The following is a 26630-nucleotide window of genomic DNA, read 5'->3' as shown; positions in this document are numbered from 1 at the left end:
CAGGTGCAACATTGCAGGGCACCCTGGGTGCTGGATGCATTGCCACGGGGCACCGTGGGTGCTGGGTGCAATGCCACGGGGTCACTATGGGTGCTGGGTGCAATGCCATGGAGCACCACAGGTGCCAGGTGCAACGTTGCAGGGCACCCTGGGTGCTGGATGCATTGCCACGGGGCACCGTGGGTGCTGGGTGCCACGCCAGGGAGGCTCCATGGGTGCTGGGTGCGAGGCTGAGGCTGGGTGCCTGCTGCAAGGGCCTGGGCTGTACCTGCACCCTGGGGATCCCCCTCCCAATGCCCCCAGCCCCAACAGCCTCTTGAGGTGCTCAGGGCAGAGACGCTGGGCTGGTGCGGGTGTGCGTGTGCACGGGCACCCCCCACACACATGTACCTGCACACGTGTGCACGCACCCTGCCATGCACCCCCCCCATGCATACCCACCCCCACGCACGCTGCTGGTAGGATCCATGCACGCACACCCCGCACTGTCCTGTGCACGCATCCATGTGGAGACATCCACATGCATGCATGTGCATGTCCACACGCGTGCACGTACACATCCACTCATGCACAGGTGCATCCACACACATGCACACGTGCACCTATGGAGGTGCACGCACGTGTCTACCCGGGTCTACATACACACATGCACATCCATCCCTCCATGCCCATGTGCGCACACACGCCACGTGCAACACACACACGCCTACCCTTGCGTATACATGTGTACATGGCCAGAGCAGGCACAGACATGCACACGCGTGCTGCTTTCCCTGGCCATGTGTGCACACGCACAGAGTCGCACACGCCCATCTACCCTTCCACGTATACCCAACACACGCGTGCACAGCCATCCTGCTATGCACATGCGTGCACATCCGCACGTGCACGCGCACGCATCCACGTGTGCACGCGCGCACACGCCCACGCTCCCCGTGTCGCAGCCCCCGGGGACAGCCCCGGCACCAGCAGCTCAGCACCGGGCACCAAAGGCCCGTCTCCCCAGCGGGCCGAGGCCCTTTGCAGGCAGCCTGGCAGCGCGGGCAGGCTGCTAATTAAGGCAGGCTGCTAATTACGTGGCTGAAGCCTCCCAAGCCCTTTCCGCCCCGTGAGTCCGTGAAAGCGCCGGCTAGTCGCCGCCGGAGCTTGGCTGGGGCTCAGGATGCCGGGTCCCCTTCCCAGCTCAGGGGGGGCCCGATCCCGCCGCGGCCTCGTTGCGCGCGCGTGGCCATGCCACCGGTCACGCCTGCGCTGAGTTGGGGGATCTTTTGCCCCCCGTTGGCCCATGGGGGCCAGGACCCCTCCCCGGGCGGGGGCCGGGTGCCAGGGGCTTTCCCGGGGCGGCTGAAAGGGGCTTTGTGCGGGGCCGGAGCCGGCCCAGCCATGGGGTGCCTTTGTGCCGGGGCACCGCGCTGCCGGGAAAGGCGGGGGACAGATCCGGGCATGGCGGGGGCGATGGGCACGGGGCCACCACCGGCACCGTCCCCTCCGAGCCACTGTGTCACGGCCGCAAACTGGGGCACGGCCAGGCCTCAGGGACAGCCCGGGCAGGGGACGGGCGCGCTCCGGGGACGCGGGGACACGAGAGACGCGCAGTGGCACCAGGGTGGGCACCCCAGGAGGCGGCTGGGCCCAAGCTGGGGGTCGTGGCCCCTGGGGCGCTGGTGGGAATGCCGTGGGGACGTGGACGGGACGGGGCTCACCGGCTGGCAGCTAGATGGCAGCCGATGGCCGGGAAAGGCTCCCCACGCTTGGGGACAGGGACACACGGCCAGGCCCTGCTGGGCCACGGCCACCATCGCTGGGCCACCAACAGCGGCCAGTGGCAACAGCCCTGTCCCCGTGGGCGTGATCTGTGGGGACGTGCAGGTGGGACCGGTGGCAGCAGGGCAGCTCACGGACAACCTCTGGCTGCCACATCCCCCTTTAGTCCCCAGCAGCCCCTTGTCCCTATGCTGGGTGTTCCCGGGTCCCCCCAGCTGTCCCCAGCCGGCGTCGCCAGCAGCAGGCAGGGGTTTTTCCCACAGAAACACCTGGTTTGGGGCACCTATGTACCCCAAATACAACACTCTGCGTCCCCAGCCTGGCAGAACAGTGACATCCCAGGGACATGTGCTTGGGACACGTGATGGTGACAGGGGACCTCCATCCCTACAGAATTTCAGAAGTCCCCTGGGGTGCTTGGCCTCGCAGGACGTCAGGGAACAGAGCAGGGACATGAGGGTTTTGGGGTCCTGCATGAGCCCCGCACTGCTCCCCAGAGATTTATTTTCTCCCAGCTCCTACGCAGCCGGGATCAAAGCATGGAAAGCTGTCACTCCCGGAGGCTGCGGGGAGGCAGAGCTGGGCTCTCCCCCCTCCTCCTCCCCGGCCCCCTCTTAATGAGACAAACGAACTGGGAGCAGGCTGGAAGTTTTAATTAGAAGCTTCCAGCCTGTGAGAAGACAAAGGCGAGATCTGCCGCTGGCGGGCAGGGAAGTAGAGCGGGAGCAGCCGGTGACCCCGCTCCCCACGGGACAGAGGCGCAGGAGCCGGGCCCACCCTCCCCATCCCGCACCTGCCACACGCGGTCACCTCTGAGGGCGGCTGCAAGGAGCTGGTGCAGGCACCCAGATGTGCCCCAGTGCCCAGATGTGCCCCAACAGGGCAGGAAGGGGTCACGGGGGTGCTGGGGGATGGTGAGGGGTCCCTGGTAGGGATGCTGGGAGTGCTCTGCCCCAGGACTGCGGGTTCAGGGGCAGCTGGATGGGGGACCCAGGGGGACGGGGTGGCAGGGAGGGGGTTTCAGCAGGGGGAGACAGCGCAGAAAGGCTCGCCCCAGCTCTGAGCAAAGCAGGGGGGTGAAGAGAATCTGCGGTGGAGTCCACCCCCAGGAGCAAGGGCCTTTTCCAGGCCCGCTCAGACGGGAGCCGCTACCCAACCCCGGCTCCCTGCACGAGGGGGAGGCGAGAAGAAACAGCCGCACGTCTCCCCTCGTCCCTCTGGTTTGAAACGCAAGGATTTATTAAAAGCGCGTGTTATTTCTTAGCATCACCCATCTGTTAGCACTCGACACCCCGGCGCGGATTAGAGAGGGGCTGAGAGGGAACAGCAATAATCCATCTGCTGCAAAAATACAGGGCTGTGCCGGGGGGGGTACACACAGGGGGGGACGCAAACAGGACCCTGGGCAGGAGGGGTAGAAGAAGGGGTGCAAGAAGGGGCTGCAGGAAGGATGGGATAGGAAAGGAAGAGGTTTGGGACCTGGGTTGGGATCCTGGATGGAGCCATCAGCACAAGAGCTTCACTGGCTGGGGGGTGGGAGCAGGGGGGACACTGGGGAGTGCCGCCAGCTCTTTGGTGGTTCTCTTCCTGGCGAGAGCAGCAGAAGAGTATTCTGAGGGTGGAAAGAGGAGAGAAGGGGATGAGGCAGCTCCTGGGTAAAAGCAGCAAACGCAGGTCCCCTCCTGACAGAGGTCGAGGCGCTGCCAGCTCCCTCCTCCTTACCCCTCTCCAAGCACCCAACGCCCTTCCCCGAGGCTGCAGCTGCAGCCAAGGAGCAGCAAACCCCAAACAGCATCTTCCACCAGCGCCAAATGTGCCCAGCCCAGGTATTTCCCCCCACGACCCCGCACTGGAATGGGGCCGGTGCAGCAGCAGTTGGGACCCCCCCCGGGCGCCGGGCTCACCTGGGATGCGGGAGCGCAGGGCAGATCTCTGCTTGCTGCTTGGGAGGTGGGTGGTGCAGCTCTGGAGCCCGCCCAGGGCAGGGGAAGCAGTGCTGTGAAAGAGAAAGGGGCCACGTTAAAGCCCGAGGCGCAGGGCAGAGGCCCCCCGTGGTCCCCAGACACCACAGGTGAGGTGGAGCTGACGCAGGCAGGGCCGGGGGCTCGAGCCCCAGAGGGGAGCGCAGGCAGGAGCTGCCAGCCCTCACTGCCTGCACAGGGTATCAGTGGCCGTCTCACCTCTCCACTCGCCTCCGCTTCTGCGCAGGTGCTCTGGGGACAGAGGAGGGCTTGGGGATGGAGGAACCCTTCACAGCAAACACCGGGATGCGGGCTCTGCAGCCAAGGAAGAGACGGTTAGTGCCAGGGCCGGATCGCGCCCGCCCTCGCGAGGCTGGGAGGCAACCAGGCCAACGCCGTCCACCTGCAGGGAACGGGAGTCACAGGAAACCTGCCCGGTGTTGTAAGGGAAACGATTCAAACAGGGGGAAGTCCTCAGGAGGTGGCAGCCGCCCGGGTACTGCTGCTCCCTAAAGCGGTGGCGCCGTTCCCCTGTACCTCGGTTCCCCAGCTACCCTCTATAGGAACTACCTCGTAGAGCTGTAGGAGACCGAAGGGCGTCCTGTATTACTAAGGGTGTGCAGGTCTCTGGTTTTGGTCACACAGTGGTTACGCAAATTCACACAGCTCTCTAAAAGCCAGAGCCTCTTTGAAGCACCAGCAATTAAAAAAAAAACCCAAACAAACCAAAACCACCCCCAAAAACCACAACGAAAAACCCCACTCTTGCTCCGAGCTCTCTGGGAGCGGAGGCGATGCCCCACCCGCTCCCCAGCCAGCACGTGGGGCTCCAGAAGCCAGCTGGAGGATGCTCCTCCACGTCCAAAGGGAAATGGAGGAGAAATAGATTTTCTTGGAATGCTTTTTATATCTTTGCAAGCAATTCACACACGAGCTCGGCCCGCCGGCTACCCGTCCGCAGGCAGAGTGTCTTCTGCCTCATCTCCCCTCTTTGCAGAGCTGCAGCGATCCACAAAGGATTCACCCAGACAGCAAGACCATGGAGGGGGGATCCCCAAAAACACGGGAGACCCATCCAGGGCAGCACTTACTTGGGCACGAAGGGGCTGGCCTCCTCGTTTAGGAGGCTCTGGACATTCTCCCAGACAGGGAACTCAGGCAGGCTGAAGGCAGCTGGCTCGGCTGCGCCGGGCGAACCGTTGTACTCGCAGACCTCAAAAGTCACATTCAGGTCGTGGACGGGCAGGTCAGGCACGGTGCAGCAGTTTTGAGCAGCTGACATTGCCAGGGGCACGCGGCTTTTGGTGACTGTCAGCGGGCAGATTTTGGGGGTGCAACAGGATGGCACCGAGGAGACAGGGGTTGCCTGGGCTGCTGCTTTGAGACAGGTGGTGCCTGGGTTCTGCGTCACCCTGGGAGTCTCTGCTGCTTTCCCACCTCTCCTCTGGCGTTTCACCTGCATTTTGAGGCTGCGGGCAGTTCCCAATTGGGAAGCGCTGTTTGTCTCAGACCTCCTCCTCTTCTTAATCAGGCTGGGAGCCATTGGTGTGGAGAGCGGAGCGAGCTGCTCCAAGCATTGCAGGGTGGCACTCGTCACAGGGGCACTGGGCACGGCAACGGACGCCTCTGCTAAAGGAGCAGAGAAGAAACAGTCACCTCCTTGTCTGCAGTTCCCAGGCACCCCCCAAACCCCGGGGCATCCCTCTCTGCCCCCGGCACAGCTCAGCAGAGATCTGCCGGGTGAGCCCTACAGCAGCCATGTGCCAGCAGGCGTTCCCACCAAACTGCGTTAAACCCAGAGGAAGAGAGCCGGCACAAATAATCCTGCGCCTTGCCAGCCTAAAGGCACCAGACTGGTCCCAAAGCAAGTGCCCCATGGCAACGCCCAGTCCGTCCCCAGAAAACAGGGTCTGCAGAGCCCACAGCTTCACTGTCAGGTTCGTGCATTGGCACTGAGGATGAGGAGGAAGAGCTCAGCCCTGGTCAGATGCAGGCTGCCAGCTGGGATGCTACAGCCGGGCTGACTTGGGCAAATGTACCATGGAGGAGTAAACAAGAGAAGGAAAAAAAAAAATTAGGATCAGAACTGCTGCTTTGGCCTCCTGGAGCAGAAATACCACTCACGTTTAAGCTGACTTGCACACACATGCTGAGCTCCCCGGAGACAAGGGCTGCTCGCGGCTTGTGCCGTGCCCCAGGCTGCCAGAGATGCTGGCTAGCCTGAATCGCTCTACAAAGCGAGGCTGGAGCCGCTCTCGGCATGCCCCTCTCGTCACCACGTCAGGAGAAACGCCTCTCTCCCTGCGCCCATGGCTGGGAGCTGCCCCCGCCAAGACAAAGGAGAGGGGACAGCACCGACTGTCCCAAATCCAAATCCTCACCGTCACAGCCCTGCTGCATCCTCTGGGCTGGGGCAGCCTCGCTGACCTCTGCGGGTCTGTTTGGAGACGCGGCTTGCTCCAGGCTTACACCAGCCTCCTGTTGGACCAGGCGCTCCAGTTCCTCAAATTCAGAGACCATGTCAGGAGTTAGGAGGTTGGCAGCCTTCAGGATGGAATAGTGTTTTCGGGCAATGCTCAGGACAGCAGCTACAAGCCTGGAACACAGAGACAGACCCAACAATCAGTTAGCAGGTGAGCTTGAGCCAGTGTCACCAGTACCAGAGGCTCAGCACCACCAGCATCACACCTGAGACACCTCCTTGGGTGGGGCAGAGCCTGTTAGCAGAGTTTTGGGGGAAGAGAGGCAAGTTTTGAGCTGCGAGATACCCATGCTGTAAATCCCTTACTGGAGAACCTGAGCTGCGAGTTCACCTGTTGGTTACAAGGAACCAAATGGCATCCACAGACTTTTTGCTGGGCCTCAGACACTCGTTAGCTCGGCTAGAGGCAGACAGAGATCCAGGCACACGTCAAGGCCAGCCTCCCTCCAGAGGCCTTTCTAAAGAGGTTCATTCTGCCAAGATGCTTGGGGCAGAGACATCAGCAGATGGTGCCATGGGAGCCCTGCCAGGGCAGGACCTGGGGGAGCCAAGGCAGGAGGAAAGACTTCGCAGAGGTAATTTCAGCACTAACAACACGCACTTAAGGCTCGTTGTTAAGGTTGCTGTGCCTGGAAGCCTTCGTTGCTGACATTTCCAGGAGAGATTATACCATGGGATTAGATCCCTAGGAGCCAAATCCCTTATTTTACAGGGCAGGCAGTCATCTGCAAGCAAAGACCTGGTGCCACATCCATCTAGACCACCCCTAGGATGGCTACATGCAACACGGGAGGGTGGCCCACCCGTCCTCCATAGGCAAATGAGGAAGCAGCACATGGGGATGGCACGAGGACACTCACGACTCTCGCTGGCAGCTGGACAACCCCTGTAGAAGGTGGCTTGGCTTCTTCGGTTCCAGCTGGCCATCTGTCTGGTGGGTTGCTCTGGGGCTGCTGGAATGCATTTCCTCCGGAGCCTGCAGCAGTCACCCAAAAGCCCAGGATTAGCCCATATTTGAGCTGAGTTTGGTCCCCAAACTCCCTGTTAGCTGGCAAGTTAAGGGGTTTCGCTAGCAACCCACAGCCCAGCACGTGTTGAGCCAGGACCCCACAGACGAGCCAAGCTCCTGCCTTCTCCAGGCATGCCCAGCGTACCCCACAAGGGCACTGAGCCCCCCAGCCTCTTCTGGGCCCTGCTCGGCATGCCAAGCCCTCCCGCGCTGCCCACCCCTTCTCTCACCTCCTCCGATTCCAGCTGCAGCTCAACAGACCATCCAGCTTCCAGCTTCTGCTGCTCTTCATCACTCTCCCTCTGATCATCCAGGGCCAAGCATGTCTTTGGGACAGCCTCCTCCAACCTACAGAAGCCAGAGATGAAGCCACTGAGCCAGAGATCGTCTGGTGAAGCCATCATTTTGCATAAAGAGTTTTGGGATGGGTCAAACAGAAGATTTGGCCTTTGCAACCCAGCTTCCCTTGGTGCTAGTGTGCTGTGGTCTGCCAGGTTCATAACTGCACCCAACCATGGCCGAGATGATGGCGCACACCAGCAGAGAAGCTCACCTGCTGTCTGATGGACACCTAGGCTCCAACTGGCACTAACACCCGGCAGGCTCCTTGACACCGGGAGGTGACACCGAGCTCTGTCCCTCCTCCCCACCAGCCTCACCTGGGCAGCCCCACTGGGCTCGAGCTGAGAGGAGCCAGCGGCACCGGCACCTGGCTCTCCACCTCCTGGGCAGCATCCTCATAGGCACGAAGCTTCGCCCGCAGGTCTGCCACCTGCGAGGAAGGATCATCTGTTGCTCAGATGGTTTCACGACCCCTGGGAGCTCAGAGGTCTGCATCCCAAGCAAGCCACAGCTAAAGACAGAGCCCTGCCCTCCCCGCCAGCATCTCACCTCCGCTTTCAGCTGCTCACAGATCACGGCACAGTTACTGACGTGGCAGTCAAAGCTGAGCACATTGCTCTTCAGCTGCAGAGACAGGGACAAAGGAGAGGCTAAAGCACTGGGGCAGCACGTACCCCTCTCCCGGTGCTGGAGCAGCGCAGCTACTCAGCCTCCTCCAGGGTCCCCAGGGTGGCTGCAGTGGACATGATCTGTGCTCAGGGACTCGCTGTCCCAGTCATGAGCCTTTTGGGGCTCTGGGCTGAGGAGCTTTAGCAGAAGACCAGGCACACAGTGTCTGCAGCTTCATCAGCTGCTTTCTGCCCAGAGCTGGAAAACTCAAGCTGGAGAGGGGAGGCGCCCACCAATCTACCCCACCACGCACCAGGCTCCTTCCCACCCATCCCCAGCACCTCCCAAACACACAGCAGATCACCGCCGCAACGCGAGGTCCTCACCGACAGCTTGATCTCCTTGGCCCGGTTGGCGTACTTGAGCGTGTTGTAGGTGTCCTCATAGGCCAGCGCAGAGGGACTCACAGCAGCGATCATCATGGTGTGGCAGTTGCCACCAATGGAGTCCTTCAGCAAGCGCGTGAGCTTGCTGTCCCGGTATGGGATGTGGGTTTTCTTGCTCTGTAGCGAGAGATCAAGGGTCTGCTCAGCTTTTGGCCCTTGGGTGCTCAGTTCTGAATCTTGTGTTGTGAGGGGATGGCCACACTCATCCCACAGCACCACTCGGAGCTCAGCCCAGGCTGCCGTCCTCACTGCACTGGCTAGCCCGTCACTTGAGGACACCCCTCACATTCCCCCACCCCAGAGAGCCAGAGCCCAGCAGGGCCACACAAACAGCATTACCTTTGCATCAGCCAATGCATTGATGACGTTGATGAGGGCCAACAGCGAGCGGTTGATGTTGGCACCCTCCCGGAGACGCTCTCCCTTGGTGTTGGCAACTGAAGCTCGCTCCGAGCCTGCCAGGTCAACCAAGCTCATCTTGGCCACTTGTAGATCCCGAGCGAGGCCACCGACACGGTCCTGCTGCTTCACGTAGATCTGCAAGGACAGAGATCGGTGAGGCTGCAGCTCAACAAGGCACACAGGGTTGCTGGTTGGAGCCAGCATCACCAGTTTCAATGTCTATAAAAGGACGGCGAAGAGGATCACACAAGCCATGAGACTGAGCAGAGGAAAAAGAAGAGCCTGGCACACTGAGAAGAAAAGCCAAAAACTCAGCAATGACACTAGTAGCAAATCCACGGAAGGGATCTCGAAAGTGACAGAGCTACAGAAAATAATCAGTATGGTGAGCAAGCAGGGTACAGCTGGTTGGGTCCCCAAAGGGCAACACGCCAACCCAGAGCCCCGGCACAACCTGGGAAGTGCTCACACACTCGACTCTGACTGTGGATTTTGGCAGCAGACGCCAACAAGGGCTGCAAGCCCCTGGACGCAATCTCGCAGTGTCCCAGGGAGGCGTCCAGCCAAGGGTTTTGGTGCCGAGCCCAGTTCCCAGCTGGTGCAGGCAAGGAGGGACACAGGCACCGAGACTCACCTGGCAGCATCGCTCCATAACTTCCCCTTCTGCATCCCTAAAGATCTCCCCAGGAGCAGCCAAACGCTTCCCCCACCAACCTATAACACCCTCAGCCTCCCAGGAGCAAGTCCTGCATGGACTGGAGGTGCCACGGAGATGCTGGAGGCCAGTAACTGGTCTTGCACCCTCACCAGAGTGCGATTTGCCTGCTGGGAGACAGAGCCAACAGCGGGAAGGGCAGATTTCCAGCACAGATAACGGATTTGTGGTAGGCTGGAAACCAGCACCCACTGACAAGCCCAGCTGGGAAGCTGGCTGGGAAAGCATCCAGACACCTGGACTTCCCCCCCTGCAAGGACTAACAGGCAAGGCACCAGGTTCAGAGTGAAATTAAAGTCAGAGCCCTCCGTCTCCCTACACAGCCGTGATGGCCCTGCTAATTCAGGGAAAGGCCTGGCTGGAATTGAAATCAACTGGCAGGTTTGCCTAGGAGAGCACTGAGAAACCCTGAGAAAGAGGGGCCGGGGATGACAAATCTACAGACCCCTGGGGAGCATAATTCCCAGCTCAGTGCCAAGGGGGACACGACAGAGGAGACAGCCTGCCCGTGGCACCTGGGGGGAGGCACAAGCAGAAGCCAGTGATAATCAGCCCCCTTTGCTCTGGGTCAGGTTTTAGGTACGGCTCCCATGTGCTAAGTCGACAAGAGTCAAAAGCACAAAGTGAAGTTTCAGTGCTTGGGAGACGTAACACCAAGCTGGGAGTACAGGGCTGTCCAGGAGAGGTGGCCACCAGCACGTGCTGTCCTGCTGCAGCACAGGCTAGTGGCCTGCCCAGCCCCACACCTCTCTTTTCAGAGCCACGACCACTCCAATTTTCCCCACGGCACACCAGGAACAGCAGCAGGAACCCTGCAATGCTGGTCCTGGCACAGGCTTGCTCCCTAGCCCCCTTTTTGGCACAAATCCCAAGTCGTATCGCAACCCCCAGCCCTCACCTGGAAGACAGCGTGCGAGCGGGAGGAGGTGGCGTTGGCATCAGTGGGGTGCTGCGTCCGGTTTTTGTTGCCATTGGCCAACATCTCCAGGAGCTGCTCTGCCGAGGCGGGCTAGGAGAGAACGGGCAGAGGAGAGGTATCAGTGTGCCCCATATGCAGGCACCGAGAAAACCTGGCACCGAGCAGCCATGGTGACTCAGGCTGAGAGATCCCGCAGCTCTGGGGGGCTCATTTCAGCTCGGGGTCACATTTGCTGCCAGCCAGGAGCCCCGCAGACAGCACCCTGTGTCTTCACATGCACCCACATCCCCAGAACACGCATCCGCTTTCAGAACTGGTGTAGGTGCAGCGTCACCCAGACCTTGTGCCCATTTTTATACCCACCTGGTGGAAGGAGAGACCCTGAACCACGACTCCTTTCTCAGGATCCTCCCGGATGGCCAGAGGGCCCTTGGGCTCCAGGAGGTCATGAATCTGTTCGTTGTACACCTGGAGCAGGGAACTTGATGTAAGGCTGAGGTTTGGTTCCCCAGCGGCAAGCAGGGAGAGGAGCTTTGTACCCCAGGGTCACACACAACCTGTTGTCCCCCCCAACACCACCTCCAGGACCTCGTGACACCGAGAGCAGCCGACGGTGCTCTAAACGCAGAGGAGCGAGGGAGAGCTTTACTGGCAGGTCACCGTGTCACTGTTTCTCTAAAGCCCTTTCAGCCAGGAAGCCCTCATTGCTACATGGACCACGGCGAGGAAGAGAAAATTCCCCAACTCCAGATAGGAGAAACCACCAGCACCAGTTCATTGAACTGGGTGGGTGAGCCTGCTTTCAGTTGGGCTCTAAGGCAGCCCTGGGGACACCGGGCACAGCTGGCAGCACAGTGTGTACCCCAAGCGTGGCACTACAGGGTCTGGATCAACCCCAAATCTCAGCAACAGTGACCCGGAGGCAGGAGGGGACATGGCTGAGCCGCAGCGTACCTCCTGGTAGGAGACTAGGACCTCACAGCGCTTCTCCTCCTTTCTGGCCTCAATCCTCTTGTACAGCTCCACCATGGTGAGGTACATGATGCCGGGGCTTTTCTCGGAGCCCAGCATGGTGTAGGTTTTTCCTGCTCCCGTCGCGCCATAGGCAAACACTGGGAGGAGAAAGGATAGATGGTCGAAACGATCGTTAATTAATGGAAGCGGCATAACGGCTGCTCCTCGCCGGAGAGCTTCCCGCAGCAACCCCTGCGGCGGGGGTCGCTCACAGGCTTCGTGGAGATGCAGCAAAGCTAATTACCCTCCATGCTGTCTGCACCATCCTTTAGTGCGATTTTTTTTACCTCGTTTCAGCCTCTCTAATTTAGCAGGCAGGGACAGAACGAGTCCCCAGACCATCACCCTCTTGGAGGCCATGCTCAAGTCACCCCGAACCTTCCCTTTAACAAGGCAAGCAGCCCCATTCCCCCGCCTCTTACCAGAAGGTGTTTCTTCTTCCAGACCTTGTAATTCATCTAATTTTCCTGCCCCATCTTTCAACACCCTCTTTGAAGCATCACCATCAGAGCAGGACACGCTAATCTAGAGAGCCTCAGCCCTTCTCCCCATTAGCAGCACTCAGTGCTTCGTGACTCTCTCATCTGAGGATCCTGGAGTTATTTTATGCAGATAGAGACACGAGACGTGCCTGCCAGGTGGGCACGGTGACAGAGGCAGCCTTCAGCGGCTTGCAGAGCATGCCGGAGAGCCAGGAATAGCATCCTCCGGTCCCACTGCCCAGCCCAGCGCATGATTAGACAGGAGAGCAGTCGTCTCCCGCTCAGTGCCTGCCTTGCAGAAGTGATGTGCTCGTTAAGCCGCTCATCTGCTGACAGCCTGCGAACAGCACGAGGGTCTGCAGCGTCAGATGAGCTTTCCAGACCCGGCTTTACAGCGCTGCCAGCCTGGGAGGTGCTCATGAGGGGCACAGCAGCCCCCAAAGCACCCCAAGACGTGTCTGCTTCACCCCAGGTCCCACTCCAAAACTCAGCGTCCTACCAAAGCTCTGCCCATCACGGCAATTTGGGCTAGGAAGGGATGGCAAAAGTGAGGTGCTCTTGTGCCATGGATCCACCCAATTTCTTCCCATCCTTCCTGCCCCAGGAGAGCAGAGAACAAGTGATCCTTGTCCCTTGAAATGCCTGGAAAGGACCTGCCCAGCCTCATTTTCTACTGCAACGCCCACCTCCATCCTCTACATCACATCTCCTAAAGCACTGAGCACCATTGTGGCCCCTGTTATCGCAGAACCACAGAACAGCCCAGGCTGGGAGGGACCTGGAGAGATCATCTGGTCCAAGCTTCCGTGGGAAAGGCAGCCTGGATGAGACTATCTCATACCCTGTCCAGTAGCATCTTGAACACCTCCAGCTGTGGAGACTCCGCTACACCCCTGGGCAGGTTGTTCCAGTGAAGGTTCTCATCATAAAAAATGTATTTCTTATATTGAGATTAAACCTCTCCTGGTGCAACATGTACCCGTTGCCCCTTGTCTTCTTGTGAGAGGAGAGCCTCCATCCTCTCTGTGGCTGCCCTTTAAGCACTGAAAAACTGATGAGGTTCCCCCTGCTGGCTAACGGTTTTTAACTGACAGAGGGCAGGTTTAGATTGCACACGAGGAAGAAATATTTTACAATGAGGGTGGTGAGACACTGGACCAGGCTGCCCAGAGAAGCTGTGGATGCCCCATCCCTGGAAGTGTTTGGGGTCAGGTTGGACGGGGCTCTGAGCAACCCGGTCTGGTGAGAGGTGTCCCTGCATGGCAGGGCTTGGGCTGGATGATCTTTAAGGCCCCTTCCAACCCAAACCACCCTGTGACTCTATAAAAGCACTTCATGCTTTGCTGCCCCTCATGCCAACATTGGACAACATTCCCATGTCAGGAACATCCCCGTCCTGACCACACTTGCAATTGCCCCAGCTTGGTACCACCACCAAGTTTGAGGCTATTTGTTATTGTGTTGCTGTTGCATCCCGCCTCTCACCAACTGCTTGGGGGCTTCCAAAATAAATCCACGGCTCCGCTGAGCCCCCTCAGCCCAGGAGCAGATGGGGCAGGAGCTCCTACAGGGATCGAATGCGCTCGCCAGGTCTTACCGGAGCAGTTGTAGCCATTGAGGACGCTGTCCAACATGTCGCGGGTGGTGTGCTGGAACACCTCCTCCTGCACGGTCCCTTCCCCGAAAACCCGGTCAAAGACGAACTTCAGGTTCTTGCCCTGGTGCCTGGGCCCACGGGTGGGCAGCATGCTGCCGGGGGGGCCACTGGGCTCCTCAGGGTCGAAGACGAGGATGTGCTGGTCGACAACACGCACGACGGGGTGCGCGGCCCGCTCTCGCTCGCAGGGGGCAGGGGGCCGCACGCGCACCATGACAGCCACGGTGCCCTCCTCGGGCGGGGGGCCCAGCGCCATGGGCATGGCGGGGAGCTGATGTGGGGGCACGGTGCTGGCTGGAGGACACGGCTCTGGGGTCAAACGTACCAGGGGCCTCATGCACTCTGGGGGGTGGGAACGGGTCAGCCGGGGGGGTGAAGCTGTGGAGGGGGAGCCCGAGGCTGGGCAAGGCCTCGCACCCCCACCCCGGGCCCTGCTGCCACCCCCTCCCTGTCCTAACCCCAGTCAGTGATCCTATAGCCACCCCTATAACCCCCCCACAGCCTCCCCAACGACCTTATTTCCCCCTTCGGGACCCCATATCTCCCTCCCACAGCCCCGCCCCTCTGCCTTCAGGCCCCCACAGCCCTCCTCACAGCCTGACCTGCCCCCTCTCCATGCCCCTATAGCCCCCCTCCCTCCTTCCTTCAGGCCCCTATAGCACCCTACCCCTGCTTCGGGTCCCTACAGCCCCTCTCACGGCCCTACCCCCGCTTCGGGTCCCCATAGCCCCCTCCCTTCAGGCCCCCACAGCCCTCCCCCTCGCTCCTTAGGCCCCTACAGCCCCCCCCGCCGTACCCGCCCTTCAGGGCCCTATAGCACCCCCCGGGCCCCTATTCCGCCCCGACCAGGGCCCTTCCTACCGCCTCCTCCCGAACACCAGGCCGGTCCCCAGCCCCTAGAGATGCTCCCCAGCCCTATCTACCCTTCTGGGCCCCTCAGGCCCCGTGCCGGCCCCTATATGCACCCCTATAGCTTCCTCTCCTGCCCCGCAACGCCCCCAACGCCACTCACCCGCCGCTTCCGCCGCTCCGTTTTCAAACGTCCCGGCAGGCCCCGCCCTCCTCTCTGATTGGCCGCTCGTCCCGCCTCCCCCTCCCATTGGCTCTCCCGCGCCGCGCACCCCGCGCGGAGCCCCACCCGCCCCGCGCGGAGCCCCACGGGAGCTGCAGTCCCGCCGGGCCCCGCCGGCCGCCATCTTGGCCCCCGCCCCTTCCCCACCCCTGCCGTGGCCGGCGGGCGGGGGCGGCCCCTGGAGGGCGCTGGAACCGGCGGCCCCGGCGCTGCCTGGTGGAGAGAGCCCAGCCACGGGCGCGGGGGAGCTGGGGGGCGCGGGGTCCCCCCCTGGTGCCAGCCGGGGTGGGTGGCTGCAGCCACGCCAGGCCTAATGGCGGCCTTCTCCTCACAGACCAGTGCTGACGGCCCCGGCCCTACCCAGGCCCCGCTGCCCAGCCCCCGCCTTGTCCCCGTTAATTAGCGCTGAGAAACGAGCCCAGGGACCCGCGGGGGTCTGGCGGGGGGGGACATCCATCCCTGCGCCCTGTCCCCAGGGCCACCCACCCACACGTCCCCAATGGCTCCTGTCCTCTGACCCCGCTCAGGACGCGGCCGGTGGCCCCGGGCACCCGCTGTCACCTCTAATTGGGCCACGTCCCGCCTGTGCTGCGGCGGCGGTGATGGGTCCGCGTGCCGGAGGGTCCCCGTGGCTCTGCGTGGCCTGACCGTGTGCCCCCTCGCAGCGGCGACGCCGCGTGCCTGAGAGGACTCCCCCATGGGGACACCTGGGCTGTGGGGACAGGGACACGGCGGTGGTGGCACCCCCAGCGTCCCCGCTGGGGCTGGCAGAGGGGACACCGGCGCTTGGGGACGGGGGCCGCTCCCGGCACCCCCCGGCTGGGCCGGTTCGGGAAGCCGAGCGGGGTCGGTTTCGGAGGGGAGGTGGCAGGAGGACCCTGTCCCGGGTTGGGGACCCCGGCTCTGCCCCCCGCGGGGACACAGACAGCAGACGGGGAGAGGTCACAGCTCTGCTTTACCATGGAGTCTGCCCGGGGTCGGGCAGCGAGGGCAGCTCCCCCTGCCGCGGCGCAGCCCCCCGCCACGGGGCCAGCGGGGATGGGGGGGCCCCCGCATCGACACCTGCACAGCCGGTACAGATCTGCACGCCCGCGGGGACCCCCGGCACCACCCGGGCACGGGGAGGCAGCGGGGAGCGGGCCGGGGGCCGAGCGGGGCAGGGGGGTGCAGTGGGGCAGCGCAGGGGGGGCCCCCGGCCGCCTGCCAGCCCCCTGCGGCCCCCCAACCCCAAATTAGCAGCCGTGGGGTGAGCTGATGGGAAAGGGGGTTTCGGGGCAGTGTAGGTGGCCGGGGCCGCTGTGGGGGGATGCCGCGGGCTGGACAGTAGCAAGGGGAGGCTATAGGGCTGGAGGGCAGCGCGGGGGACGCCGTGGGGCTGGAGGGCCGTGGGGCGATGCCGTGGGTCCAGGCTCAGTCCGAGTAGATGATGAAGCCAGAGAAGGTGCTGTACTTGTTGTTGTTGCCGCCATGGGCTTTGCCCCCGTCCAGCTTGATGAAGACCTCGTCCCCCGCGTCCAGGTGCAGGATGACACTGTTGCTGGCGTAGTCGTAGTTCTGGTCGGCGTCCTGCGCGATGGCGCTGGCCCGCACCTGCGCAGGGGACACCCACGTTACGCGGCTCAGGGGACGGCACAGCCCTCGGATCCCGCGGGACCCCGGGGTCCCAGCTCACCCGCACCCAGGGAGACCGCCCGCCAGCTCTGGGGTAGGGTGGGGTGCCCTGGACCCGCACCTATGGGTCAACAGGTCCCGGATGGAGGCGGCTTCTCCCAGCATCGCCCAGAGGCTCTCCCTAACCCGGCAGGCTCAGGCGTGGGACCACGGCTCAAATGTGGGACCACAACTCCGGGTTCGGATGCTGGACCATGGCTCCATGTTCGGATGTGGGACCATGGCTCAGCCACGCAACCACAGCTCTGGGTTTGGATGCGGGACAGTGGCACGGACGTGGAACCATGGCACGGACGTGGAACCACAGCTCCAGATTCAGACACGGGCTCACAGCTCAGACACAGGACCCCATCTCCAGATTTGGATGTGGGACCACAGCTCCAACATGGGACCCCGACTCCGGGTTCGGATGCAGGACCACGGCTCAGACACAGAACCCTGGCTCCAGATTCGGATGCAGGAGCACATCTCAGACATGGGACCCCGTCTCCCAGCCCAGCCCTCAACCAACTTGAACCTGCCGCATCCCTGCACATCTTCCCATGAACTTCACCGGGACCACGAACGTGTGGCGAGGGCTGAGCTGGCTGAGCTCAAATCCCCCAAAAATAAGCCTCGCTGCTCACCCGGCACTCAACGTGCTGTGGGGCAGGATGCTCCCCCCGATAAATATCTCCTCGGTGCCGGAGGACAAGGCCAGGAGGTGCCGGCAGAGCCGGAGGTGCCGTAACTGCCTGGCAAAGAAGCTCCGTGGCTGGAGCCCGCCACCGCTGCACAATTATTTGGGTAATCAAACCTACAGCGGCGCCTTGCAGGGAGATCGCACGGTGCTGGGTGACAGTGACAAGCCGGCAGGTAAAATCCCAAGTGAAATGCAAAAGCAATGTAGCAGGGAGAAGATGCTCCTAATTATAACCCACGAGAATGGGCTCTTAATTGGCTGGTGCCGGGCGGGGAGGCACGGCCGAGCGGCTGCGGGGTCCCAGCGCCGGCAGGGGAAGGAGGGGTGTCCCCATGGATTCCTGTCCTCTGCCCTGGGGACAGGGGTCCCGGGGGCCCTCTCCTCCTCGGGAAACACAGCGGCGTCTCCCCGAGTACGCAGGCGATGGTGTGGTAACCCGCCAGTCAGAAGCTGTTGACTCTGGAACCTACTGATGGCCCAGCAGCTGGTCCCATAGGGCTTGCTCTCACCCATGCAGCCACATCCCTCGTGCCGTCACCAACACTGTCACCCCTTTAAAAGTCACCCTCTGTCTACCCCGCCACCACGAGGGTCCCCATCCCTGGGGCGGGGACAGTGAATCTCAGTGGGTCACAGCACACCAAGCTCCGGGGGATGCCGGCTCAACTGGGGTCGTGCCGAGGAAGAGGAGGGTGGGGAAGAAGCAGGGGGGAAGGAGAACCAGGAGAAGCCGTTTGGCGCTGGGCTCTGCTGCCATCGTCCCCCCCCGCTGCAGCCAGAGCCACCCAGTGCCATCCATCTTCCCTCGTTAAGGAGCCGCCTCGTCACCGCGCGCCCGCCAGCCCTTCGCGCTAACCAGGGAAGATAAATGGCAGCGCCGGGGCCGGGCGAGCCGCTCCCAGCACCGCGGCGGCAGAGGAGGTGGGGGCTGCCACCACGTCCCCCCCATCGTCCCCCTCGTCCTGCTCCATGCCTCAGTTTCCCCAAGCCACGGCCAGGCGCAGCCCCCAGAGGTGGGAACCGTGGGGGGGGACACAGCTCCGGCGGCTGGCTCTGCCGCGGCCGCTGTCACCAACCTCAGTGACACCGCTGGGGTGCTGTCCACCAGCCCTGGGGATACCGGGGGATGGGGATGGACCCCAACTTGGCCGGCTGCGCCCAGGGGCTGGGGGCTGTCAGGGAGACGGGGGGCAGCGGGGCAGTCCCATGTCTAGGCTGGCAGTGACACTCGGTGCCTCGGGGCACCCTGCACCCCATACCCCACGTGCTGCAGCCACCATGGCCCAGGACCCCCAAGGCACGGCAGTGGGTGCCCCCCAGGACCCCCAAACACCGTAGCGGGTGCCCCCCAGGATCCTCAGGCATGGCAGCGGGTGCCCCCCAGGACCCCCAAGGCACGGCAGTGGGTGCCCCCCAGGACTCCCAAACGCCGTAGCGGGTGCCCCCCAGGATCCTCAGGCATGGCAGCGGGTGCCCCCCAGGACCCCCAAGGCACGGCAGTGGGTGCCCCCCAGGACCCCCAAATGCAGTAGCGGGTGCCCCCCAGGATCCTCAGGCATGGCAGCGGGTGCCCCCCAGGACCCCCAAGGCATGGCAGTGGGTGCCCCCCAGGACCCCCAAGGCACAGTGGTGGCTGCTCCGCCAGGACCCCCAAGTGCAGTGGTGGGTGCCCCCCAGGACGCCTGGTCGCGGCGGCGGGTGCTCCCCAAGGACCCCAGACACGGTGGTGGGTGCCCCCCCAGGACCCCCCAGCGCACCCCTGTGTCCCCACAGGCAGCATTCCTTGGGCACCGTCCCCAGGCCCCCGCCCACGGGGACCCCCCGGGGCTGTGCCCCCCCCCCGAGCCGCGGCACGGCCGCGCGCCCCTTTGGCTACGCCAGGCAGCCGGGACGGCCCTCGCCCCGCCACGGGCACCCCCGCCACAGGCACCCCGAAACCGCCCGGCTCCAACCCCCCCCGTCCGTCTGTCCGTCCGTCCAGCATCTCCCCCCATCCCGCTGCCCCGCTCGCCTCCTCTACGGGCTAATCCAAATAAGCATAATTAATGCTAATTAACCACCGAGAGCAGCTCCCTCCCGGCACCGGGGCTCCCCTGGCTCTCATTAACTCCAGCCCCGACGCAGGGGTGATGGGCTGCGCCCAAAACCGGCAGTGCCCGGAGGGAAGTGGGGGTCAGAGGGGACCCCCCAAGTTATAATTCCCTCGGAGGATGCCGGGATCGACCCTTATCTGCCAGGAAACCCCTCAGCGCCCGCGGACCCCCCCAGCCTTGCCAGGTATTTTGGGCAACAACCCCCTTATTAACACCATTTTTTAATTATTTGGGGCATTTTTAGGGTCCCTTTTTTAAACTCTCCCGCCGATGCCAGCCCGCCAAAGCACTCCCCCGCCCCCCGAGCCACTTCTTTATAAATATTGGAGCGGCAATATCTCGTTAGTAATTAACAACTGGTTAATTAAGCTGCATCGTGCGCCCGACCGAGCGCGGTTCCTCTTGACGAGGGGCTCCGTAGCTTCTGGAAATTCATCCGGTAGCGCCCAGGAGCATCGATCCTCCACCGAGCTGGGTGGATCGGAGCTCAGCGGGGGGCAGGAGGATGCGGGAACGTTTGGGGGGCTCCCCAAAAATATTTTGGGGGTGGGATTTTGGGGGAGGAAAAAGGGGGTGAGGTGGATTTTTGGGGGACGCTCAGTCCGGAGTTACACGGATGCTGCTTAGGAGAAATAGCCAGTGGTGACAAGTGTCACCAAGACCCCCAAAATTTGGGGCTGAGGAGGGGGAGAGACAAAAAAAAAAAAAAAACCAATAAAAGAAAATTTTAACTGTTTGGATGGAGAAAAAATGCTGAGCGGCTCCTGTCCCCGCTGCGCTCCCAGCTCGGAGGTTTTCGGAGCCAAGGGGTGAAGCGTGGTGGCCGTGCCACGGCTCCCGCTTCCCCCCCGCCCCGGCTTTTTTGGGGGGTTAATAACTCAGTTTTGGGTTAATTCGGTGTCATACGTCTTCGGGATGGGGATGCACCACGGGGCCTGATGCTGGGAGAAAATGACGGGAAGGGGGAGCGGGGTGGGATGAATCCTGGCGAGGATGCCGGCTGCGCTGACACCCAAGGGAATTGAGCTCGGATGACATTTCGGGGGTCACGGCCATGTCTTGTGCCTCGAGTCGTGGCCAGGGGCAGACATGGAGGGGGAAAGGGGCAGCGTTTTGGGCATCACCCAAAAACCGCAGGGATGGAGCGGCTGCGTCTTGGGGTTTTCCGGTGGATGGGGTCGGGGGGGGATGCTGGAGCGGGGTGGGGGGCGAGGATGAAGCCAGCCTTGGGGCGTCCCCCCCACGGCGTCCCCACGCAGCCTGGCCGGGGATGGGGACGTCGCTCCCGACACAGCAGCAGCAGAGCGGGCTCCGGGCTGGGGGTGCAGCACCCCAAAAGCGGGGCAGGTGCTGTCCCCTGCGGAGGAGCCCTGTGCCCCCGGGGGGTCCCAGCAGGGACAACGGCATGGCCAGGGAGGGCATGGCACCCCGGGGACACCGTGGGGACACCCCAAGGCACCCCACAGGCACGGCGGGGCACGGCCCCAGGGCCGAGGAAAGCACGGAGGGCACCCTCGGGGACACATCAGGGCAGCATGGGTACGGTGGGGAGCGTGTCCCCAGCGCTGAGAGGGACGGGGCACCCATGGGAGCATCTCTGGGGCTGGGAGAAGGATGGGACCCCCAGGGGTGCACCCAGAGCCCATCGCCACTACTGGGAGAAGGATGCGGCACCCCGGGGGTGCACCCAGAGCCCATCGCCGCTACTGGGAGAAGGATGCGGCACCCCGGGGGTGCACCCAGAGCCCATCGCCGCTACTGGGAGAAGGATGCGGCACCCCGGGGGTGCACCCGCAGCCCATCGCCGCTACTGGGAGAAGGATGGGGGCCCCCAGGGGTGCACCCAGAGCCCATCGCCGCTACTGGGAGAAGGATGCGGCACCCCGGGGGTGCACCCAGAGCCCATCGCCGCTACTGGGAGAAGGATGCGGCACCCCGGGGGTGCACCCGCAGCCCATCGCCGCTACTGGGAGAAGGATGGGGGCCCCCAGGGGTGCACCCAGAGCCCATCGCCGCTACTGGGAGAAGGATGCGGCACCCCGGGGGTGCACCCGCAGCCCATCGCCGCTACTGGGAGAAGGATGGGGGCCCCAGGGGTGCACCCAGAGCCCATCGCCGCTACTGGGAGAAGGATGCGGCACCCCGGGGGTGCACCCAGAGCCCATCGCCGCTACTGGGAGAAGGATGCGGCACCCCGGGGGTGCACCCGCAGCCCATCGCCGCTACTGGGAGAAGGATGGGGGCCCCCAGAGCCCATCGCCGCTACTGGGAGAAGGATGGGGGCCCCAGGGGTGCACCCAGAGCCCATCGCCGCTACTGGGAGAAGGATGCGGCACCCCGGGGGTGCACCCAGAGCCCATCGCTGCTACTGGGAGAAGGATGCGGCACCCCGGGGGTGCACCCAGAGCCCATCGCCGCTACTGGGAGAAGGATGCGGCACCCCGGGGGTGCACCCGCAGCCCATCGCCGCTACTGGGAGAAGGATGGGGGCCCCCAGGGGTGCACCCAGAGCCCATCGCCGCTACTGGGAGAAGGATGCGGCACCCCGGGGGTGCACCCGCAGCCCATCGCCGCTACTGGGAGAAGGATGGGGGCCCCCGGAGCCCATCGCTGCTACTGGGAGAAGGATGGGGGCCCCCAGGGGTGCACCCAGAGCCCATCACCGCTACTGGGAGAAGGATGCGGCACCCCGGGGGTGCACCCGCAGCCCATCGCCGCTACTGGGAGAAGGATGGGGGCCCCAGGGGTGCACCCAGAGCCCATCGCCGCTACTGGGAGAAGGATGCGGCACCCCGGGGGTGCACCCAGAGCCCATCGCCGCTACTGGGAGAAGGATGCGGCACCCCGGGGGTGCACCCGCAGCCCATCGCCGCTACTGGGAGAAGGATGGGGGCCCCCAGAGCCCATCGCCGCTACTGGGAGAAGGATGGGGGCCCCAGGGGTGCACCCAGAGCCCATCGCCGCTACTGGGAGAAGGATGCGGCACCCCGGGGGTGCACCCAGAGCCCATCGCTGCTACTGGGAGAAGGATGCGGCACCCCGGGGGTGCACCCACAGCCCATCGCCGCTACTGGGAGAAGGATGGGGGCCCCCAGAGCCCATCGCCGCTACTGGGAGAAGGATGGGGGCCCCAGGGGTGCACCCAGAGCCCATCGCCACTACTGGGAGAAGGATGCGGCACCCCGGGGGTGCACCCGCAGCCCATCGCCGCTACTGGGAGAAGGATGGGGGCCCCCGGAGCCCATCGCTGCTACTGGGAGAAGGATGGGGGCCCCCAGGGGTGCACCCAGAGCCCATCGCCGCTACTGGGAGAAGGATGCGGCACCCCGGGGGTGCACCCGCAGCCCATCGCCGCTACTGGGAGAAGGATGGGGCACCCCGGGGGTGCACCCGCAGCCCATCGCCGCTACTGGGAGAAGGATGCGGCACCCCGGGGGTGCACCCAGAGCCCATCGCCGCTACTGGGAGAAGGATGCGGCACCCCGGGGGTGCACCCGCAGCCCATCGCCGCTACTGGGAGAAGGATGGGGGCCCCCAGGGGTGCACCCAGAGCCCATCGCCGCTACTGGGAGAAGGATGCGGCACCCCGGGGGTGCACCCAGAGCCCATCGCCGCTACTGGGACAAGTCTGGCATCCTGGGTGTGCATCTTCGGGGCTGGGAGCAGGACAGGACACCCTGGGCTGCACCCAGAGCCCATCATTGCTACTGGAAGAAGGATGGAGCACCCTGGGGGTGCGCCTCCAGAGTGGGGAGCAGGACAGGGCACCCCGGGGGTGCACCCGGAGCCCATCATGTCACTGGAAGAAAGACAGGGCACCCCAGGGGTGCACGTCTGTGGCCAGCAGAAGGATGTGGCACCCTGGGGACGCACCCAGAGCTCATCATTGCCAGCGGACGAGGGACAGAGCATCCTGCGGGTGCATCTCTGCAGCTGGGAGAAGGACAGGGCATCCTGGGGCACATCCCTGGGGCTGGGGAAAGGATGGGGCACCCCAGGGCTGCACCCAGCGCCCATCATGGCTACCGGGAGAAGGACGGAGCACGCCGGGGGTGCATCTCCAGGGCCAAGGGAAGGACAGGGCACCCCGGGGGTGCGTCTCTGAGGCTGGGAGAAGGACGCGGCACCCCAGGGATGCAGCTGGGGCTCGTCATCACCACAGGGAAAGGGATGGAGCACCCTGAGGAAGCACCCAGAGCCCTTCTCCGGTGCACGGGGGGCGGCGACAGCTCCCGTCCCCATGGTGGGGCCGGGGGCCCGGACAGGCCAGCCCTTACCTGCCCGTTCTTGCAGAGGTCGGCCCACATGCTGGTGCCGTCGCCGCCGCGCATGAGGACGTGGTAGGTGAAGAAGTAGGTGCCGGGGATGGCGCAGGTGAACTTGCCGGAGGCGGCGTCGTAGCTGTTGCCCAGGTTGGTGACCACGTCGTCGAACTTGAGGACCTCGTAGCCCTCGTGGGGGTTCTTGAGGCCGGCGTAGAAGGCGACGCGCGGCACCGTGCTATAGGTAGCCGCGCTCACCGCACCCGTAGCCCCCGGTCCCGGTAATCCCGGGGGTCCCGGTCGTCCCGCTTCACCCCGTGCCCCCGCCGGTCCCGGCGGTCCCGGTTCTCCCGGCGGTCCCGGCGGTCCCGGTTTCCCCGGTCGCCCCGGTTTGCCTTGGGGACCTTGCACCAGGGTGGAGGGCGGCGGGAGGGGGCCGCGTTCGGCCGGTTGCGGCGGGGGGGCGGCGGGGCCGTAGGGCTCGCAGACCATGCGGCAGGTGCCCAGCATCTCGTACCGGCCGTCGGCACCGGCGGAGCTCACCAGCACCGGGATGAGCACCACCAGCACCAGCACCATCACCACCCCCGCCGCGGCCGCCAGCAAAGTTTTGCGGCCCAGGCTGAGCCGGCGCCCGGCCGGGGCGCGCGGGCGCCCGGGGGCGGGAATGGTGCCGGCGGGGGGGGGCAGGGCGGCGGCGGCGGCGGGGGGTGGGGGGGCTCGGGGTGGCGGCGGCGGCGGCCGCTCCGCTGCGCTCCGCTGCGCTCCGGTGCGCCCCGCGCCCGCGCCGGCCACGCCCCCCGCGCCGGCCACGCCCCCCCGCCCCGCCCGGCCACGCCCCCTCCCGCCTGGGACACGCCCCCGCCGCCGCCCCCGCCCCACGCGTGACCCCCGGGTTCTGCGTGGGGACACCCCCCCACCCCCCCCGCCGCCGCGCTGGGGACCCCTCCGCGGCCCCACGCCCCCCGCGTGCGCCGGCCCCGCGTGGTCACCCCGCGCCACGACCCCACGGGGGCGGGGGGCACCCGGCGGCCGCGACCCCACGGGCCCGGGGACCCCCCCAGCCCCGCGCCGCGGAGCGGGTGCCGCGCCTGTGCCCCCACGGGGTCCCCAGGGCCCTGCCCTCCTCCCTGCCTCAGTTTCCCCTCCCACGCGGGTCGGGGTCGCGGCGACCCGCGCTTCGGGCCGGCCCCGGGGGCGCGCACGCGGCCAAGCGCCCACCGCCCCGGAGCGCGCGGTCAGCCGTGGGGTCGCCGGGGCGGCCAAGGCCGCGGTGACAACGGGGCGCCCGTGGGTGCCACCGCGGGGCTGGGGGGGGGTCCGCGCTCCGGGGCGACGGCCACGCGGAACAGCCGTCCCCGGGGAGGGGGCTGAGCCCCTCGAGACACGGGGCCGCGCGGCTGCGCCCGCTCCCGCCGCCCGCCATCTCCGTCAGCCTGCGTGGGGACGGCGGGACGCGATGGCAAGTGACAGCCGCCGCCAGCGCCGGGGGGAGCGAAGGACGCGGGGACGGGGGACACGCAGCGGGGACGGGGGACACGGACGACACCGGGGCGCAGGGGGGGCCGCTCCCAGCGCCGCCCGCCGCCGCGGTTTGGTGGCCCCGGGTGACAACGCCGAGGTGGCACCAACCCCGGTGACACCCATGGGGTCCTCCTGTGTCCCCCCAAAAACCCCACCTCGGGCGTGCGTCCCCTTCCAGTGCTGCGCCCGTGCAGCGTCCCCACGCCCCAGGGGACCCACGGGGGACAGACCCCAGCCCCCCAACCCAAAAGAGGGGGGGACCGAGGGGACACGTGCAGCCCATCGATCGCCCCACGGCCCCCCCAGCTCCCGCAGAGGCTTTAATTTGATCAGCGGGCAAAAATCAATTAGCCGCCTTTAAGGAGGCAATTATTCCTGGGGGCTTAACGAGGCTTGGGGGGGACGGAGTATTTTGGAGTGGGGGAGCTGCCAGCCCCCTGTCCACCCCCAGGCTGTCACCGTCATGTCACCGGCTCCTTCCCTGCTTCTTTTCACCATTGTTGTCCCCCCCCCCAGCTCCTCGTTATCTTTCTTTTTTAACGAGCGCCTAAAAATACGCCTCGCCGAGGTCACGGGCTGCGTGAGTCACCCGCCGGCGCGGTGCCGCGGTGGCCCCGGTGGGCAGGGGGCTCTGCGTGGGGACGGGGTGGCCGTGGCGGGGACATGGGGGGACGCAGGCACGCCCCGCTGGCATCGCCTGGCCTGGAGGGCCAGGGGACACCCCTGCCCCTGGCCACCGGGTCCTCATGGCAGGGCCACAGCCCCAGGTCCCCTCATTGCCACAGGCCGTTGTGTCCCCAGGGCACGGCCACCACCCCAGGCCACCATGTCCCCATCCCAGGCCACCTCACTAGCACAGGCCACCGTGTCCCCGTGCCATTGCCACCACCCCAGGCCACCATGTCCCCATCCCAGGCTGCCTCCCCACCCCGGGCCACCGTGTCCCCATGGCACGGCCACCGCCCCAGCCCCTCTCCCCACCCTGGGCCACCGTATCCCCATGGCACGGCCACCGCCCCAGCCCCCCTCCCCACCCCGGGCCACCGTGTCCTCGTGGCACGGCCACCGCCCCAGCCCCCCTCCCCACCCCGGGCCACCGTGTCCTCGTGGCACGGCCACCGCCCCAGCCCCCCTCCCCACCCCGGGCCACCGTGTCCTTGTGGCACGGCCACCACCCCAGCCCCCCTCCCCACCCCGGGCCACCGTGTCCCCACGGCACGGCCACCACCCCAGCCCCCCTCCCCACCCCGGGCCACCGTGTCCCCACGGCACGGCCACCACCCCAGCCCCCCTCCCCACCCCGGGCCACCGTGTCCCCACAGCACGGCCACCACCCCAGCCCCTCTCCCCACCCCGGGCCACCGTGTCCCCACAGCACAGCCACCGCCCCAGCCCCCCTCCCCACCCCGGGCCACCATGTCCTTGTGGCACGGCCACCGCCCCAGCCCGCCGTGTCCCCACAGCCGGGTTGCAGAGCCGGGATGGCTTCAACGCCACCGCGGGGCAGCAGCACCCTACGGATGG

General features: G+C 65.0%; 2 protein-coding genes across 2 annotated transcripts; both read right to left on the bottom strand.

The window, feature by feature from the left end:
• Window positions 1-3269: 3269 nt before the first annotated feature.
• On the bottom strand, window positions 3270-14073 carry KIF18B (kinesin family member 18B). The gene is made up of 15 exons (XM_075722944.1): window positions 13743-14073; window positions 11604-11761; window positions 11013-11117; window positions 10629-10739; window positions 8953-9150; window positions 8554-8730; window positions 8108-8182; window positions 7876-7988; window positions 7447-7564; window positions 7068-7183; window positions 6107-6321; window positions 4817-5354; window positions 3945-4040; window positions 3669-3760; window positions 3270-3376 (listed from the first exon to the last, which is right to left on the bottom strand). Exons 1-15 carry the CDS (start codon window positions 14062-14064, stop codon window positions 3270-3272), a joined length of 2541 nt encoding a protein of 846 aa, XP_075579059.1. The 5' UTR covers window positions 14065-14073.
• Window positions 14074-16284: 2211 nt separating this feature from the next.
• Window positions 16285-24161, bottom strand: C1QL1 (complement C1q like 1). The gene is made up of 2 exons (XM_075722879.1): window positions 23598-24161; window positions 16285-16464 (listed from the first exon to the last, which is right to left on the bottom strand). Exons 1-2 carry the CDS (start codon window positions 24159-24161, stop codon window positions 16285-16287), a joined length of 744 nt encoding a protein of 247 aa, XP_075578994.1.
• Window positions 24162-26630: the final 2469 nt, after the last annotated feature.

The sequence above is a fragment of the Pelecanus crispus genome, chromosome 18, assembly GCF_030463565.1.
Source record: "Pelecanus crispus isolate bPelCri1 chromosome 18, bPelCri1.pri, whole genome shotgun sequence".
Lineage (NCBI taxonomy): Eukaryota > Metazoa > Chordata > Aves > Pelecaniformes > Pelecanidae > Pelecanus > Pelecanus crispus.
The sequence above is the reverse complement of the archived record's forward strand: the minus strand, read 5'-3'. Positions and strand labels throughout refer to the sequence as shown.